The sequence below is a fragment of the Canis lupus genome, chromosome 9 (genome assembly GCF_003254725.2).
Source record: "Canis lupus dingo isolate Sandy chromosome 9, ASM325472v2, whole genome shotgun sequence".
NCBI lineage: Eukaryota > Metazoa > Chordata > Mammalia > Carnivora > Canidae > Canis > Canis lupus.
Genome location: NC_064251.1, coordinates 24,864,504 through 24,882,485, shown reverse-complemented (window position 1 = coordinate 24,882,485; position 17,982 = coordinate 24,864,504). Strand labels below are relative to the sequence as shown.

Genomic DNA, 17,982 nt, shown 5'->3' with positions numbered 1-17,982 from the left:
AACTGGGCTGTGATGGGACATTTGGCTCTGCTGTCCTCCAGGCCAATGAGTTCCCTCCCGGGAAGGCTTCTGAGCCTTGGGACTTGGGGGGGAAGTCCCAGCTGCGCTTCCTATATCCCTCACACTCAGTTCTCACTTCCCAGGCGCCTGCCAAACCGGGTACCCAGCCTGCGGATGCTGCGAAGCTTCTTCACTGACGGGGTGAGTGGTGAGTGTGTGTGAGAGCAACAATGTTGGGCGGGGGGGTGGGGAGGGGCTGGAAGTGACCAATGCTTCAGCTCCGAAGTCCAGTCTTGGAGTGACACCCCTGACCAGAAGTGGTACACTCTGGCTCCTGTCTCCCTTCCCCCTGCTGTGCCCGACCCCCCTCATGTCAGCCATGGGGGCTCTCTGTCATCACCTAAAGACACCTGCACCCTCCCACCCAAGGCCTCAGCCCTTGTCTTTCTCCCATCGAGAATGTCCTTTCCACACACACCCCTCCATAGCCATGTGACTCACTTTGTTACTTTCTTCAGGTTTTTTCTGAGATTTCAAGTCTTCATCCCTGACATTTCATGCCTCTTTTCGCCACCTAGGCTTTTTTCCTTAGCACTCCTCATGGGATACCATGCATACATCTGTCTCCTTGCTTGCCTGTCTCCCAGCTAGAATGTAAGCTCCCTGAGGACAGGGATTTCATTTGGCTTGCTTGTTCCCGTGGGTCCCTAAAACTGCCTTCCCTGTGCAGCATTGGGCAGTAACTGCGTGGTGTCTTCAGGGGACAAGGGGACACTGGAAAGGAGGGGGACACAGCATTGAGAGTGATGGATGGGCTGGAGTTCCCAGGTTCCACCCCTGGGGACCACACAGGGTCAGTTCGTTGTTGTTGTTGTTGTTTTTTAAATTTATTCATGAAAGATACAGAGAGAGAGGCAGAGACATAGGCAGAGGGAGAAGCAGGCTCCCTGCGGGGAGCCCGATGTGGAACTCCATCCCAGGACCCTGGGATCACGACCCAAGCCAAAGGCAGATGCTCAACCACTGAGCCACCTGGGTGCCCCTAGGGTCAGTTCTGAAATGGCCTTCACTCTTTGTGATTTTGCAGATGGACTGGAAAAGCCATTTTGATTTCATATCCTCAGTATCTTTGGTTCATTTGACACCTTGAGGACATTGTCACCTGCCTTATTCCTTATCACTTCCTCTGCTTACTTAACTCTCCCTTGACCTGTCACTTCTGTTGCTGGAGTCTTGTTGACACTATCACTTCCTCTGTTTAACTCCTTGTGGACATGACTACCTGCTCCACTAACTCAGCCTCTGTTGATGTTTCTACTTCCTCTGTTTATTTAACTCCATGTTGACACAATCACTTCCTCTGTTTCCTTAGTTTCTTCAAGTCTGTAAAATGACAGGAGGTTCCAGATTGGCTTTTCTAGCGTGATGAGGCATGTGGTCGGCATGGCCTTTCCTCCTTTCTGGTTTCCTTGGCACATACGTCCCATGACCTCAGCACAGTGGTTCAGAAAGGGCATGTGGGGCCCGTGAAGCCACACAGCATAGCAGAGCATACCACAGGCATATCCCAGGCCTGTGTGACTGTGTGAGGTCCATGGGGCTCCTGGCATGCTGGCACTGTGGGAGTCACCCTAAGTTGCCCTCTGTTGTCTCACCACAGTCCTTGGATAGCTGGGGCACTTCTGAAGATGCCGATGCTCCCTCTAAGCGACACTCCACCTCTGACCTCTCGGATGCAACCTTCAGTGATATCAGGAGAGAAGGCTGGTTGTATTATAAGCAGGTCCTCACCAAGAAGGGGAAGGTAAGGTAGTTGCCAGAATGAGATAGAGGTGGATGGAAGCCATCTCTGGCGGAACTCTTCAGCGTCTACACCTATCCCACAGCCTCTGGAGCCAGAGAGAACCAGCTAAGCCTGTAGCATGAGGGGTGAAAGCTAGATGTCAGGAAGAGTTTCCTGGGGGACCTAAAGAACTCCTGAAACAGAGGTTAACCAGAGAGATGGTCTCTGCTGTGGGATGGGTCCGGTCAAATTGTGCCTGGAATTCTGACAGAACCATCCCACAGTAATCTTTGGTTGGCAGATCACCCCAAGAATGGCCACGGGGGCTCTTGGAAAATGAAGGGGCAAGGCCAGGGTGATTCTCTTAGGGGAGCTGAGACCCCAGAAGAATGCAGAGGTTCCCCTTTTCAGGGTTTTGCAGGGCCAGCAGAGCTTTTAGTCTTTATCCTAAAGCAATTGAAAGCTCCCGGGGCCTCTTTCATTTGGCTTCCTGGGGAATGAGTTAGAGAGGGCCCGACTGGAGGCCAGAAGACCAATTAAGAGCCACCACAGTGATCCAGGTGAGCGATGAAAATGGCTGGGCCCGAGGGTGGCAGAGGGAGACCAACAGGATCCCAAATTGAGAGGGCGGGGCCCCTGAGTCTGAAGCCCTGGTTCCAGGCCATGCTGTGGCTGAGGAGGAAGGAAGAGACACAGCCCAGGCAGGACTGAGGAGAGCGGTTAGCATAAACCTGGGCTTGGCCCTTGACTGCATCATGCATTGCTGGGAGAGCTTGGGTGACTCAGCTGCCTATGACTCAGTTTCCTCATCTGTAAATAGAGCTAATGACAGCCCCCAGCACATACATCTGTTGCTGAGGATCAAACAAGTTGACCTGAGCAAAAGTGTAGCCAGGCCCACAAAAAGTGTACCCAGGAAGCTATGCTCTGGCTGTGATTCGAATTTCCTGCCTTGCCTTCTAGGGGTCTTGTACCTGGAGAAAGAACATAAGCTTTGAAGTCAGACAATTTTGGAGTTCCTGCCCAGCCACTTTGGCCAGCATAAAGCTTTGGGTAGCCCCCTTAACCTCTGTGCCTCACTTTTCCAATCTGTAAGATGGGGACGAGGTTATCCTGTGCCCTGGACTGGTGTGAGGTGAAGTGAGCTGGGTAGGCCAGGCGGGGCAGCTTCATTCATCCATGCCTTCGTCCAGTCCGTGAAATGACTGAGTGCCTGCCGTGTTCCCGATTTGAGGTCAAGGTTCTCGGTATTTTGTAGAGAGGGAGCCAGACCAGTCCTGCCCTGCTGGGGCTCAGGATAAGCAGAGAAAGCACATGGTGCATAATAGTTGCCGGTACATGGCTGTTATGGTGGAAGAGCAGAGCAGCATGCAGTAGGTGATCCCAGCCTCGGTGGGGTGCAGAATGATGTCCAGGAGGCTATGACTTGAAGGGTGCGTGAGAATCCACAAAGCAGGGAGGGCAAGGAGTGCTCTGACAGCAGAGATGTCCTCCTGGATAGCCTGGGAGAACAGAGGGCATGCTGGGTGGCTGCAAGCCAGGCTGCGAGGTGGAAGCCGAGGTGGGGAATCAGGCGCCTCCTCGTGGGACCTCAACACTCACAGCAAGCCTTTGCAGGGGTTTCAATGGGGGTGAGAGGTATGTAAGCCTAGGAGGCAAGAGTCATGTCTGTGACAGGAGAAGACAACACCACTGCTGTTGTCCAGGTGAGCCAGGGTGGGGGCCCTGACCAAGGTTGTGGCATGGGGCTGAAGGGAAGGGACAATTTGGAGAGATTAAGGGAGGGATGCCCTGGGCTTGCTGATGGCCAGGAGGTGAGAGGGGGTGGAGGAGGCAGATGATGGCTGTGGGGATGATGGAGCCTTCCCCTGAGCCATAGGGCACAGGAGGGGCAGGTTTGGTGAGAGAAAGCCAAGGGTTCATATGGCAACTTGTGGAGTCCAAGGGCCCTGGGATGTATCCCAGGGGAGGTGTCCTGGGAACAGAAGCTCCGGAGGCATGGCACTCAGGAGGGAGTCCATCCAGGTGTGCATGGGCCTCTGCCTCCATGGGTTGGGGAGCACTGAGGGAGAAGGCAAGAGCCCAGCTACACCTTGAGAGGGAGTGGGGAACGCAGACCAAGAAGGAAAGCCAGCAGGATGGCAGGAGGGGTTGCCTAGGAGGAGCAGCAGGAGCCAGCTGTGGGAGCTGAGGAAGGGCAGCCAGGGTGGGCAAACCCTTCCAGCCTGAAGTTTGAGCCCCTCTGAGGGCCTGGGGAGAGCTGCTGACTCTTGCCTGCAGGTATCCTGTCCCCCAGCTGTGGATGGCTCCTGGCAGCCCTACCAGTGTCTCTCCCAGGCAGGGAGAGGAGCTGGCCCCTTCCTGCTCACTGACCAGTTCCAAAGGACAGAGGCTTCCACTCCTGGCTTGGCCAGGACCCGATTTCACTTATCCCCTAGATGCTGTGGCCCAGGAGTTAGGAGAGGGTTCCTTAGGTTAGCTTCAGGCCCTTAGTCTGTCCAGGAAACTGATTGCCAGACAGATGTTGTCCACTCTAGCAAATCTAGCCTCTCCTGGGTAACCCCAGCCTCCTCTTTCAGAGGCTGTTCACTACTGGGCAGCGGGCGGGGGCGGGGGGGTGTGCATGGTTGTGACAAGACAAGTCCCTGCAGTCACAGACCCAGCATTTGAGCTGGATGTAACCTTTGAGACCAGCTAGTTCACTTTTCATTTTACCAATAGGGAACACTGATGCCAGGGGACCGACTTGTCCAAGGTCATCTAGCTGGCTTGGTCTCAAAGGGGTACCTTGCCAGCACCTCACCCTGACATTAAAAAATCCCCTGGAGGACCATGCCGTCTCCTGCTCTGACGATCCTCTCTGGGTCCAGCAGGTCTGCGGTGGTGGGCAGGGCTCATGGCCAGATGTGGCTGTGTTCCCTGCCAGCCATGGAGTTTCCTCACCTGGTTTGTTCTGAGGGCAGAGGCCCGTGTTGGGGGAGGAGGAGCAGGTAGGCCACCAGCCCAAGGAAGGGAGCCCTCCATCTGATGAGGGAGATGGAGCTCCTGCCCTTAGTGTGCTCTGGGAATGATTAATTCATTTATTCAGTGAATATTGATGACCACTTACCCTATGCCTGTGGCTGCTCTACGGCTCTTGGGTGTGGACGTGAGAGGAGAGACAAGCTCCCAAGAGCTTTCCATTTACTGGAGAGATCCGCAACTAGTATAACTGGAGGTTGCAGTAAGCACTCAGGGAAAATGAACTGGGTGACATGATTGCCTTTATGTATATATATATATATATATATATATATGATTTTATTTATTTATTCATGAGAGACACACAGAGAGAGAGAGAGAGAGGCAGAGACACAGGCAGAGGGAGAAGCAGGCTCCATGCTGGGAGCCTGACGTGGGACTCAGTCCCGGGTCTCCAGGATCACACCCTGGGCCGAAGGCGGCGCTAAACCACTGGGCCACCAGGGCTGCCCACATGATTGCCTTTAAATTTGGAGGTAGTGGGGAAGCTGCTGTTAGAAAAAAAATGGTCAGAGAAGACCTTGCTGAGGAGGTGATGTTTGTGACATTTGAGCAAACCTAAAGGGCAAGAGGGAGGCCACATGGAGAAGCAAGAGAAGAGACTCTGGGCAGAAGGAACAGAGAGAGCAAGGTCCCTAGCAGGGGATGGTTGGCTTGTTCACAGAGAAGGCCCCTGTGTCGTGATATAGTGAGAAAGAAGTCGGTGGAGAAGTTGAGTTTGGAGGGGGAGGGACACAGAAATTCTTGGATTTGATTCCGGGGGCAGCAGGAGCCCACTGAGAGGGTGCTAAGCAGGGGAGAGACACAATCTCATTTACATTTTAAAATGGTGGCCGCGGCACACCTGGCTGGCTCATCCCATAGAACGTGCAACTCTTGGTCTCAGGGTCATGAGTTTGAGCTCCAAGTTGGGTGCAGAGATTACTTAAAAACATGGTGGCCGCAGCTGCTGGGTGGAGAGTGGATTACAGGAGGCAAGGGTGGGGACTGGGAAGGTTTGTGTAGTTGCCCAGGTAAGAAGCGTTGGTGGCATGGGCAAGGTGGTAGAGAGCAAGAAGGATGGAGACAGGTGATATTTTGGAAGCAGAGCAGCTGTGACTTTGTGATGGGTTGGATGTCAAGGGTAAGGAAAAGGGAGGGGTGAAGGGCAACCCCCAGGTTTCTGGACCACTGGGTGGATTTACTGAGCTGGAGGAGTTGGAGGGGGGGCTGCTGTGGAGAACAAGTTTGATGACACAAACCAAGTGCCCCATGGTGAGCAAGTAGTGTGCAGAGTGCCTATGGGAATGCAAGTGGGGACACTGGGCAGGCAGTGGGGGGTGCAGCACTGTGGCTGGGGTGTGGGGGGGGTGCCAGACCAGGGATACATTTGTGAGTCAGCAGACAGATGGGATTTAAAGCCACAGCTGTGGATGACATCAGAGTAGAGGCATGGATGGAAAGGGGAACCCAGGATAGAGGTCTGGAGCGCCACCCCGTGCTTTAGGGCAGGGTCTCAACATCAGCTGTAGTGCCATGGGGGGCCAGACGATTCTATGTTGTAGGGGGCTGTCTTGGACATCAGGGGATGTTTAGCAGCATCCTTGGCCTCTCTACCCACTAGATGTCATAGCACTTGCCCAGGTGTGACACCTGAAAACGTCTCCAGACTAATGTCCCCTGGGCACCGGTTCGCCTCCATCGAGAATGGCTGGCAAGAGGATGTTGCGGGGAAGGGAACCAATGGAGGAGACCAAGAAGGAGCCAGTGGGATTTTAGGAGGAAAAACAGGGACCCTGGGGTCCCAGGTGCCAAGAGAGGGTTTAGAGAAGGAAGGAGTGTCAGGCTGGGTCACATGCCTCAGAGGGGTTAAGAAAGAGCCGAGAAGGACGGAGAAGCTGCCACTGGCTTGGGTAACATGGGCGTCCTGGCTGACCTTGTGAGCCTCTTCTGCCGGGATACTCAGCAGAGGCTTGAGCCAGCGGCCAGAGTGGGGAGAGCAGGTGCGGCGGACAGCTCTGCGCTAGAGCTGCGCAGGGGGCAGCGTGGCCTGGGAATGGCAGTGCCGCCGCCAGACGCTGCTGACGCTGGTATTCAAGGACGACTGGGGACACGGGGGCAGGGGGCACTGAGAACCGTAATAGGTGGGGGGTCCAGCAGGGGAGGGGCTGGGCAGGAGTGGGGGGCCCCGGCTGTGGCCGCCCACGGCTCCTAGAGCCCCCTCGGGCTGTGGGGGCGGGGCGGGCCGGCCTCTCACGCGCCCCGTGTCTCCCCCTCCCCCGTGTCTCCCTGCAGAAAGCGGGCGGCGGCCTGCGCCAGTGGAAGCGGGTGTACGCCGCGCTGCGGGCGCGCTCGCTCTCGCTGAGCAAGGAGCGGCGGGAGCCCGGGCCGGCGGCGGCGGGGGCGGCGGCGGCCGTCGCAGGTGAGGACGAGGCGGCGCCCGTCTGCATCGGCTCCTGCCTGGTGGACATCTCCTACAGCGAGACCAAGAGGAGGCACGTGTTCCGGCTGACCACCGCTGACTTCTGTGAATATCTCTTTCAGGCTGAGGACCGGGATGACATGCTGGGCTGGATCAGAGCGATCCGAGAGAACAGCAGGGCCGAGGGCGAGGTGAGGGCCCGGCCGCCCACCCGGGCCGGGGCGGGGATCAGCCGGGAGGGTGGGGAGCCAGGGCCGCTCCTCACCTGCCAGTGCACCTCGCTTTGCCGCTCTGAGCCTCAGTTCCCTCAGCCAGAAAATGGGCTAACAGGAGTACACCTTGTAGCTGTACCCACCTGGGCTTTGGTGTGAAGAGAAAAATGCAGGCAGTGGCTCACAGAGCACCTGGCATCCTCAGTGTTCCCTGGCTGGCAGGAACAATAATAACTGGAGGAATGACACTAATTATTATTATTATCATTATTAATTATTATTACTGCCTTGGGCAGGCTCTGGCACAGACAGGTCAGCTCCAGGCCAACCTCAAGTTGGGGTTCAGGAAGCAGAGGTTTCTTCTGGAGTGTATTACAGAATGAGGTGCCCCCGTGCCAGAACTGTGGCTGGCACTTCTGACAGGCCTGGCCTGTCAGCAGGGCATGAACACATTGACCTTGGGAGGAGGCCAAGAGGATTGGCCTTTGGCAGCAAGCTGTAGTGGTTGAGCCAAAGGCTTTGGCAGGGATTTCGGTGTAATTTTTAAATGGCGCCCCCTCTTGGGCAGCTGCAGCCTCACACCAGGAGCTTGGGCTGGGAGGTTGTCTGCCTCCCCTTGCCCTCCCCACCAAGTGCCTGCACCATGTTGTCTCCGCACAAAGTCATGTGGGGGTCCTGGGCTCAGGGGCTGGTCTCTACCATGAGGATGGTGGGCCTGCGCCCTGGTCCAGGTGTGCACCTGCTCTGGCCACGGGGAGAGGGACACTAGTACATAGCCACAGGCCCTCTCACTGAGGGGAGGCATATGCTCTCACTGAACCAGGCTCTGCTTTCCCTCAGGACATTGTCTTTCCTTACTGTAAGGAGGAAAGTACCTGGAAACTGTGGCTCCTGCTCTAGGGGCTCCTGGCTGAGGCTGTTCCCAGCAGGGCACAGTCGGGGGCGGGGGGGGGTCTCAAGTGACCTTCATTATTGCAATAGCTGCCGGTCATGGGGTGCCTCCTCAGTGCCTTGCCAGGAATGTGATCAGTGCCAGATGCATAGTTATGCACCCCAACCCTGAGGTTGCCATATTCTCTCCTTTGCTACTGTGGGTGAGACTGAGGCTCAGAGAGGCTAGTGGATTACCCTAGGTCACACAGCTGGTGAGGGGGTGCTCAGGAGTCCAGCCCTGGTCTTTCTCACTCCAGGGTGTGAGCCCTCCAGCTGGCAGATGGAGGAGAGGGGAGGCAAAGCCGAGGCAGGGACCAGGGGTGAGACCTGAGTTGGCTGATTGTGGGCACTGATGGGGTCTGCTTTTTCTTTCCTCTCCTCCAGGACCCCGGCTGTGCCAACCAAGCTCTGATCAGCAAGAAGCTTAATGATTATCGCAAAGTAAGGTGAGGCCCGGCTCTCCTAAGTGGTCCTGGCCATAGGGCAGGGACACTCCAAACAGAGGTCATCCGGCTCTCCTAAGTGGTCCTGGCCATAGGGCAGGGACACTCCAAACAGAGGTCATCCTCCTGGCCCACCTCCAGGCCTGAGGGCAGCCCCCGAGTCACCCTCTGCAGGGGGGCAGGCAGGATGGCAGGGGCATCAAACTCATTGCTTCAGGGACGGAGGGGAGGTCCAAAGTGGTAGGAGGCTGGGGCAGGCAGCACACTGGGTCACCCCAGATGAAGACTTCTCTTCCCCTTTTCCTACACAGCCATAGCTCTGCGCCCAAAGCTGATTCCTCCCCAAAAATCTCTCGTGGCCTGGGGGGCCTCAAGTCTGAGTTCCTCAAACAGAGTGCTGCACGTGGCCTCCGGACTCAGGACCAGCCTGCAGGAAACAAGGGTATGAAGGTGGCTGCTGAGGGGATAATGTGTGTGTGTGCATGCGTGTGGGAAGATGGGGAGGGGGTCAGCCCCGTGGATTGGCCTGTGTGCCAAGGGCTCGTGTGTGTGTGTGTGTGTGTGTGTGTGCGTGCACACCTGTGGATGTGTGCCTCTGAGGGTCTGCGGGCTCCCAGTCTCAAGGCTGGAAGGGCCTAGAACCTGACTTCTCCCCCATGACATCCTAGCTGGGTAGACTCCAAGTCTCTGTTTGTGTCATCCTTCAGGAGCTAAAGGCTCATTCTCTCTGGAGGCAGCCTTTTCCATCTTTATACACTTTGGGCTACTAGAAAGTTCTTTCGGGATCCCTGGGTGGCGCAGCGGTTTGGCGCCTGCCTTTGGCCCAGGGCGCGATCCTGGAGACCCGGGATCGAATCCCACATCGGGCTCCCTGCATGGAGCCTGCTTCTCCCTCTGCCTATGTCTCTGCCTCTCTCTCTCTCTCTGTGTGACTATCATGAATAAATAAATAAAATCTTTAAAAAAAAAAAAAGAAAGTTCTTTCTTTGGTTGTACCAGAATCTCTGGCTCTCACCTTGTTGTTTTAGCCCTTGAGACCATATAGAAGTCCTTACATTACCCTGAGGCTGTCTTGTCAGGAATACACACCCTCATCTCTTAGGCTATCCCTTGGGATATAATTTCCCATCAGCCCTCATCATTTCAATCGCCTCTTGATGGAGTCCCCATACGTCCAAGCATGGGATGAGGTGTGTGTGACCTGGTGTGGCTGCTACTCCTCCCCCTGCCCCCAGCTCAGCCTGGCTTTGTCTGCCTCCCCCCCCCTCCCCAGATGACAGTGCTGCCACTCCTAAAACCCCTTGGGGCATCAACATTATCAAGAAAAACAAGAAGGCAGCTCCTCGGGCATTTGGGGTCCGGCTGGAGGAGTGCCAGCCAGCCATCGAGAACCAGGTGAGTCCCCCGCTACACTCCAGAGCCAGCGGTTAATGGGGGAGACCAAGGCACAGAGCTGTGAGGGACTTTGGAACCAGCTCTCCAGCTCATCTTAGAGACACAGTGGTCGGAGGGCACTCAGAGAGGGAACTGTGGAGCTGAGGCAGAACCCAGAATTCCTGACCCTTGGGTGGTAGTCCTCTGCAGACCTTGGCGAGGCTCTGGTGTTACTTCCAGCCCCTGAACTGGAGACAGTGGCCTTTTATGCCCCTGCACGGGGCTCTGGGTAGCAGCTCTGGCCTTTTGCTGCTCCCGTCTTGGCCTTTCCGCCTCTTCTGGCCTGCCCTTTACCTTCCTAACATGTCTGCCCTGCCTGTGTCCCCAGAGGGTCCCCCTGATTGTGGCTGCGTGCTGTCGCATTGTGGAGGCACGGGGGCTGGAGTCCACGGGCATTTACCGAGTGCCAGGCAACAATGCAGTGGTGTCCAGCCTGCAGGAGCAGCTCAACCGTGGGCCCGGTGACATCAACCTACAGGATGAGGTGGGTGCAGCTGGGGAGTCTGAAAGCAGGAGTGGAGGTGGGGGCAAGGTGGTATGTGTGTCTGTTGTGTTCATCAGACCCTGTGATGTGCCTGGCAGTGGGCCAGGGCATCCAGATGGGTGAGACAGGACCTGCCCAGGCAGGCTAGTCCCGCGGATGGCCATCACCCCAGCTGAAGCCTGAGAGACAGACACAGTCATGACTGGGGATCCCTGAGGTGGAGGCTTGCAGGTAATAGGTTTTGAGGCCTTGAGGATGAATAGAGTTCCCCAGTGTCAGTGAAAGCTGGGTAGGTAGGCACATTCCAGGTGGAAGGAATGGCCAGGGCAGAGGTGCAGCCAGTAGTCAACTCACCTTCTCTGTAAAGGGCCAGGTTGCAAATGCTTTAGACATTGGTTACCATCATGCGGTCTCCTTCTCCTCTGCCTCCTCCTCCTTCTTCTTCTTCCCAGCCTTTTAAACGTGTAAAAACCATTCTTAGCTCAAGGGTCATACAAAACCAGACAGCTGGCTGGACTTGACCTACAGGTTATGGTTTGCAGACCCCTGGCTTAGAAGGCGAGCATGTGGTATTTTCTGGAGCAGCCAGCACTTTGAGCGGTTACAACACGGGAAGAGGAGGGGCTGGTGGGGTGTGACACAGCCAGCTCGGGAAGGAATGTGACAGCCACACTTATGAACTCGCAGCAGGTTACATGTCAGTTACATCTCAGTAAAGCTGGAAGAAAAGCCAAAAACATATTTCAGTGTGGAAAAAGAAAATAACAAAAGTATTTGCAGCAAGGCCAGTGTTTCTCAAACCATCTTCCCCAGAGGAGCTGTGGGAGGCCTGGAACAGGTCAGAGTACCGCCTCCCCCCTTCCTTGTTTGAACTAGAGTAATCTGCGTTGTTAATTTTTCTTTTAATGTCAATTATTTTCATATTGGGTTTTCATGGATAATTCTGTTCAACAAAAGGGGCTCTGCTGAGAAAGATGTGGAAGGCCATGAATCTGGGCAATGAAGTCCCACAAGTCACATATTGTGAAACCTTATGTGATACATGCCAGTCTTCCTGCCCTTGGGGAGGAAGTGGCGAGACATGATATGTGGGATAGTAGCCATGAGAAAAGGCTGATCTCTCATCAAGGACCAGACTGTGATGAGGAAGGAGAAGATGCTGAGGGCTGGAGCAAGTGGGAAGCTTGAGTGTTGGAATCTTTGAAGGATGAATGGGAGTGGGCAGGTGGACAAGAAGGCAGTCCAGGCTGGGAATGATAGCATTTTCCAAAATCCCAAAGAACGGTCTGAGTGTCAAGAGAGAACAGACCCACCCCCTTCCTCCTTCCTGAGCTTGGCAGTGGGGAGGGTGAAGCCCAGGGCAGGAGGCAGAGGGCTATTGATGGCTGCACTGGAGCCTTTGATCTTGATTCAGTGGACAATAGGGAGTCTTCACTGGTTCTTCAGCTGGGGAGGTATAAATGAGCATGGGGTCTGCGTTAGCTTATGCCTGATGGATATGAATGAGGAAGGCCCAGAGTAGGGCATCTGTAGGGGAAACTGCTGATATGTGGGAAGTGCCAGGGGCCAGGAGGACACAGTGGTCCCAGAGGAATTAGGGAGGATGGGAGCAGCTCTAGGAGTTGACTGCATGAGGAGGGGCAGGGAAGAGCCAACATTTGAACTGGGGGCTGATAGTATCTCTCTGGCAGAAACTGGGGGAGTAGGGCCAGAGAAGAGGATATGTCAGGTAGGGCCTCCATCGGATTTGGGGTGATGGCACAATCAGGCACTGCCCAAGAGTGGACTGGGGGGATGGGTGTGGTCACATTGGGGCACAGAGCAGGACAATGGAGGGAACTGCTAGGTGGACAGACAGAGAGCATCAGGAGTGAAGGGCCAGGCTCTGCATGGGACAGAGGAGAGGGCTCAGGTGAGGCTGAGGATGAGGGGCTGATATGCACACACAAGAGGGGTCCAGAAGCCTTGGGTTTGGCAGCTGGGAGATGAGAAGAGACCATGCCCCCAGGCCAGGAGCTGAAGGGGCAGGTGGGCAGGAGCTGCACTGGGCAGGGGTAGGTATGCGCTGAAGCACATTCGTGGAACCTTAGCCAGGAAGAAGCATGGCCAGAGCTGGACAGGCAGCTGGCCCACGTCAAGGCCCAGAGTGTGGGTACACCCATTGTGTTGGGTGTGTGGTTTTGTCTCAGGCATCAGTCCTGTCCTTTATCCTGGGGATGGCTGGAAGTTAATTGTTGTGGGCAGGGTGGCTGTAACTCCTGCTGAGCCTGAGGGGAAGCTATTGTTTGTGGGATGGTGTGGCATTGGGCTGTGGCCCCACTGTACAGAGTGTGTATATTGTGGAGCTCTGTGTCTTTGTGGAGAGCATTGCCTTGTTTTCTGTGCCTGAATTATTCTAAGCGGTTCTCAAGTCTTTTACCCTTGACTTTGTGCACGATGGTGGTGCCCCCTGGTGGTGAGAGGGGACAATGACCCGTCCATGCTTCAGTGATTCTTGCATTTAACAACCCGTTCATTTAGAACAGGGTTTCTCAATCTTGACTCTTTAGGCAGAATAGTTCTTTGTCATGGAAAGTTGTCCTGTGCATCACAGAAAGTTTGAAAGCATCCCCAGACTCTATCCACTGGATGCCAGTGGCACTCCCCAGTTGTGGAAACCAAAGTGGTTCTAGATACCACCAGATGTCCCTGGGGGGGGTGATTCCACTCCTGTTGAGAATTGCCGACTTAGACCATTTAAGTGCCAGGCTCATTGAGCTCGACAGGTGGTAGGAGCACGGTGGGGGACAGGACAGATAGGGTCCCTGCTCCTCAGGGAGCTGCAGTCTGCCAGGCAGACAGGCAGGGGCAAGGAGACAAATGCATACCACAGTTACAAAGTGTGGCAAGCACCACAGAAGAAACAAAGTCAGGGCTGTTGCACAGATGACGGGGCAGTGGCAGTGGGGGCTGCGTTAGCTGGGACTGTCAGGGAAGGCCTCCCTGAAGAAGTGACCTTTGGGCAGGATGAGAAGCCAGGCCTGTGAAGGCAGGAAAGGAAGGTTCTGGGGGAGGGAATCGGCAAGTGCAAAGGGCCTGAGACAGCAAGGTGCCAGGCACAAGTGACTACTGGGCCATGGATAAAGAGAGGGGGTCCAGGGATGACTCTGCTAAACGGGGAGCTCTGGGAGGCAGGGAGGGGGCTCTAGGAGGCCCAAAGAAGCCCAGTCACCAAGGAGATTTCACTTACTTCTGTCCCACAATGCTTGCACCAAAGCAGGTAGCTGGTAGGTAGATGGTACTTTCTGTGGGTAGGCAAAGATTGGAGACCACTTGGCTTTCTGGAACACGAGGGGGTTGGGGCCATTTGCTCAGGGGGCCAGGACCCAGCTGGGGACTGTTCTGCCACCACCACCCTGAGGAGTCTTCTTAGCCTGGAGATCCATGGTCTGGGCACAGCTGTGAGTGTTCCCCGGGGAGGGCCTGGGTTGCGGCAGACTGGGCTTGAGGGCTGGACAAGCATGGAAGCATGCGCGCCGCACCACGCCTGCCTGGGGCCTGATGTCTTTGCCCTCTCCCCAGCGCTGGCAAGACCTCAACGTGATCAGCAGTCTGCTCAAGTCCTTCTTCCGAAAACTACCTGAGCCTCTTTTCACTGATGGTAAGTAGTGGGTGGCAGCGGAGGATGGGAGGAGGACAGAAACCTGTCTATACTGCTTTTTGTTTTTTTATTTTAAATTTTAAAGATTTTATTTATTTTATTCATGAGTGATGCAGAGAGAGAGAGAGAGGCAGAGACATAGGCAGAGGGAGAAGCAGGCTCCCTGTGGAGAGCCTGATGCAGGACTCGATTCCAGAACCCTAGGATCATGCCCTGAGCCAAAGGCAGATGCTTCACCACTAAGCCACCCAGGTGCCCTGATACTGCTTTTTAAATTGGGTTTATTAGTTCTTTCCTCCTGGGGCTTTTGTTTTAATACAAGGGAAACACGTGCTTGTAACGAACTTAGTATAGATACAAGGAAAGAGAACACAAAGGTCCCTGTCACACCTCTCGTCCCTGTCTGGTCACTGACTATGTGCCAAGCCCTGCTCCCTCTCAACAACTCTGAAAGGTAGGTACTATTATTTCCACTGTACAGATGAGGAAACGAAGATGAAGTCATTTGCCTAAGGTCACACAGGTTATAAGTGTCAGAGCCAGCATTGGGCCCAGGCATCAGGCTCCAGGGCCCAGCTCTTCATGTTTGCTGAGCTGCTTAGTAATGGTCTGTTGTGTTTCCTCCCGGGCCCTCTTACACCCATGACAGAGATATAGATGCAGATATAGGGTTTGGAGTGGGGTGAGTTCACAGGTGTGCTGGCAGATGTTTAACATCTGGCTCTCAAGGGGAAAAAAAAACTTGATTTTTAGCATTTTTCCAGTCTGCATGTACAAATCTGTCCATCGTGGCTTATTTCAAGTCATGGATAAGCTACCACCAACGTGGAGTCGGGACGAACAGAACACCTCCAGCCCTCAGGAGCCAGTGTGAGCGGGCTCCAGCACGCCACTGGTGGGGTTGTCCTTAACAAAAGGAGGCTTATAATTTTGAGATTCGTTCATGTTTGTACATAGAACCCTACCTCATTCTTCTTTTAAATCAACCACATAGTAGTTCCTAGTCTGAATAGGCTATAGTTTGCCTAATCACTCCCCTATGGATGGAGTTTGGGTCGTGTTTGGGTTTTTGCTCTTATAAAAATGGTTGCAACAACTTTCATTAACTGTGTCCCCGCACACCTGGATCGATGTCCTCGAGGTGGATTCCTAGATGTAGAATTTCTAGGTCAGGGTCCTGGCCAACATTTTTGAAAGCTCATGTCCAGTCTCCTGAGAAGAAAGCCCTAGTTCACACTCTTGCCAACAGCATAGGAGAGAATTTGCTCCCGCATCAACCTTGGATGTTATCAATATTTTATACCTTTGTTAATCAGAAGGAAAATGTCATCTCATTACTGTTTTCATTTTTGTTTCTTTCATTACTAGGGAAATTAACTATCTTTTCATTCATTTATTGACCTTTTCTGTTTTCTCTCATCTCCTGTTCAGACTGTGTGCCCATTTTTCTGTTAGGTTGTCTTTTTTTGTATTGATTTGTAGGAGACAAGCTTGTGTATATTTTGGGTGTTTGTAGATGTTTGCTCCTGGTCTGCCATTTGCATATTGACTTTGCATTGTAAGGAATTGTCAACAATTATTCTAAGTGTCATCAAAGCTGTTATGTATTCTGCATCTCATATTTAGGAAGGCCTTACTATTGTGAAGATACTTCCTTGTGTTTCCAGTATCTTAATAAGTTTTACATTTGGGGGGCACCTGGCTGACTCAGTCAGTTAAGCATCTGCCTTCAGCTCAGGTCATGATCTCAGGGCCCTGGAATTGAGCCCTGCATCGGGGACCCTGCTTCTCCCTATCCCCCCTACTCGTGCTCTCTCTGCTTTCTCTGCTGTCTCTCACTATCTCTCTCTCTCTCTCTCTCTCTCTCAAGTACATAAATAAAATCTTTAAAAAAATAATTTTTACATTCGGCTCTGTAATGCAATTAAATGTGTTTATGTATTATGTGAGCAGGAAATGGATTTTCGTTTCTCCAGCAATATAGCTAATTGTCTCAGGGACATTTATTGACACCTCCATCCTTCCCTACTGATTTGAAATACTGCCTTTGTCACATAGTAAAGACCCACGTGGCCTGTTCCCCTCCTTTCTGTGTCCTTACCCTTGGTTAGCTCTCCCTGTGGGTCCCAGACTGCTCTGGCTGTGTTGTTTTTAGTATGTTTCAGTATCTGATAGGGCACATCCTCCCTCGTCATTCTTCCTTTACAAAATATTCTCAGCAATCCTTATGCATTTATTCATCAGATGAATTTTAGAACTTCCCATATTCCATTTTTTTTTAAAGTTCCCCTTGGGCTTCTTCTGAAGGGAGTTGGGGGCATCTTGACCCAGCTCAGGAGGCTGAAAGGCCCTTCGCTCTTTCTAGGTAACCTCCTCTTTTAACCTCGTGGTGTCCTTGTCCCAGAGACTGGGGCAAGGATCCCTTTGCCATTATCAACCTGCAGCTCAGGTCTTATTTCTTACCAAACAAACACACCTGGGCTACCCCAGGTCAGGTGTTATGGACACAAGGCCACAGAGCTTTTCCCAACTGGAGCAACCTGGGTCTCTTCAGCTTGGGAGCAGCCCACCCTGAGAGTGAGAGAAAGGACTGCCTTCCACCTCTCTAAAGAGTCTTCACTGTGTTCTAGACAAATACAATGACTTCATCGAGGCCAACCGCATCGAAGACTCAAGGGAGCGGATGAAGACGCTCAGGAAGCTGGTAAGGGGGGAGAGAGATGCCCTTAGGCAAAAGGCAGACTAGGCTGGAAGGACACCATCACCTTGGGAGGCCTGGAGTCCTTCTATTCCTTCTGTGACCTTGGAGAGACCCTGCTCCACTATGGGCCTCAGTTTCTCCATCTATCCAACAGGGCTGGTTAGAGGGTGGTTTCCAGACTCCCGAGATAGGACAGTGGGAGCCCCTGTGGGGTGTGGTGGGGAGGTGGGGAGGCCATCACAACCCATATCCCTTCTCACTCCTTCTCAGATCCGAGATCTCCCAGGACACTACTATGAAACACTCAAATTCCTCGTGGGCCATCTGAAGACCATTGCTGACCACTCGGAGAAAAACAAGGTGGGGGGACTCTGGTGTAGAGTGTGGGGCAAGGAAGCATATAAGGTCCTCTCAGCATATTCTAATCTCTTCCAGGTCAGATAATCCCATGGTCCTCTAGGCGCACCTTCCTCCTTAGAGGTCATTTTGTCCCCACCCCACCTTTCTGTGCTTCTCCCCCGGAGAGTCATCTCCTGAGTTTCCGAGGTTCTCCCAGAGGCAGAGAACCACAGTTCCACAGTGTCCAATGGAAATCTCTCCTCAGATTTAGCTCGAATCTCTTGCGTTGCCTTTTTCTTTTCTTTTTAAAAAGATTTTATTTTAAGTAATCTCCACACCCCATGTGGAGCTCAAACTTACAACCCCGAGATCAAGAGTCACATGCTGTACAGACTGAGCCAGCCAAGTGCCCCGCATTGCTTTTTTCTAATCAAACCTCTGCATCTTCTGGTTCTGCAGCAGGGAAAATAAATGGAGCTATAGGAATTCTCCCAGTTTTAAGATATCCTTAGAACCTCCAGAAGGTCCCTCCCTATTCTGGGATCTCTCATTGTTAGAGCAGTATGGATGAGCAGATTGGGTACTGCCCTT

The 17,982-nt window shown here is 53.6% G+C and overlaps 1 protein-coding gene across 1 annotated transcript in view; it reads left to right on the top strand.

Annotated features, from left to right (window-relative positions):
- The window catches only part of ARHGAP23 (Rho GTPase activating protein 23), a 72,532-nt gene that overhangs the window by 37,278 nt on the left and 17,272 nt on the right, over positions 1–17,982 (top strand). Inside the window, exons 10-19 of the mRNA XM_025440808.3 lie at positions 144–201; positions 1,661–1,804; positions 7,079–7,396; positions 8,735–8,796; positions 9,105–9,235; positions 10,067–10,188; positions 10,556–10,711; positions 14,273–14,351; positions 16,982–17,055; positions 17,323–17,412. Of these exons, the coding sequence (XP_025296593.3) occupies positions 144–201; positions 1,661–1,804; positions 7,079–7,396; positions 8,735–8,796; positions 9,105–9,235; positions 10,067–10,188; positions 10,556–10,711; positions 14,273–14,351; positions 16,982–17,055; positions 17,323–17,412 (1,234 nt within the window). The remainder of the gene's footprint in view (positions 1–143; positions 202–1,660; positions 1,805–7,078; positions 7,397–8,734; positions 8,797–9,104; positions 9,236–10,066; positions 10,189–10,555; positions 10,712–14,272; positions 14,352–16,981; positions 17,056–17,322; positions 17,413–17,982) is intronic.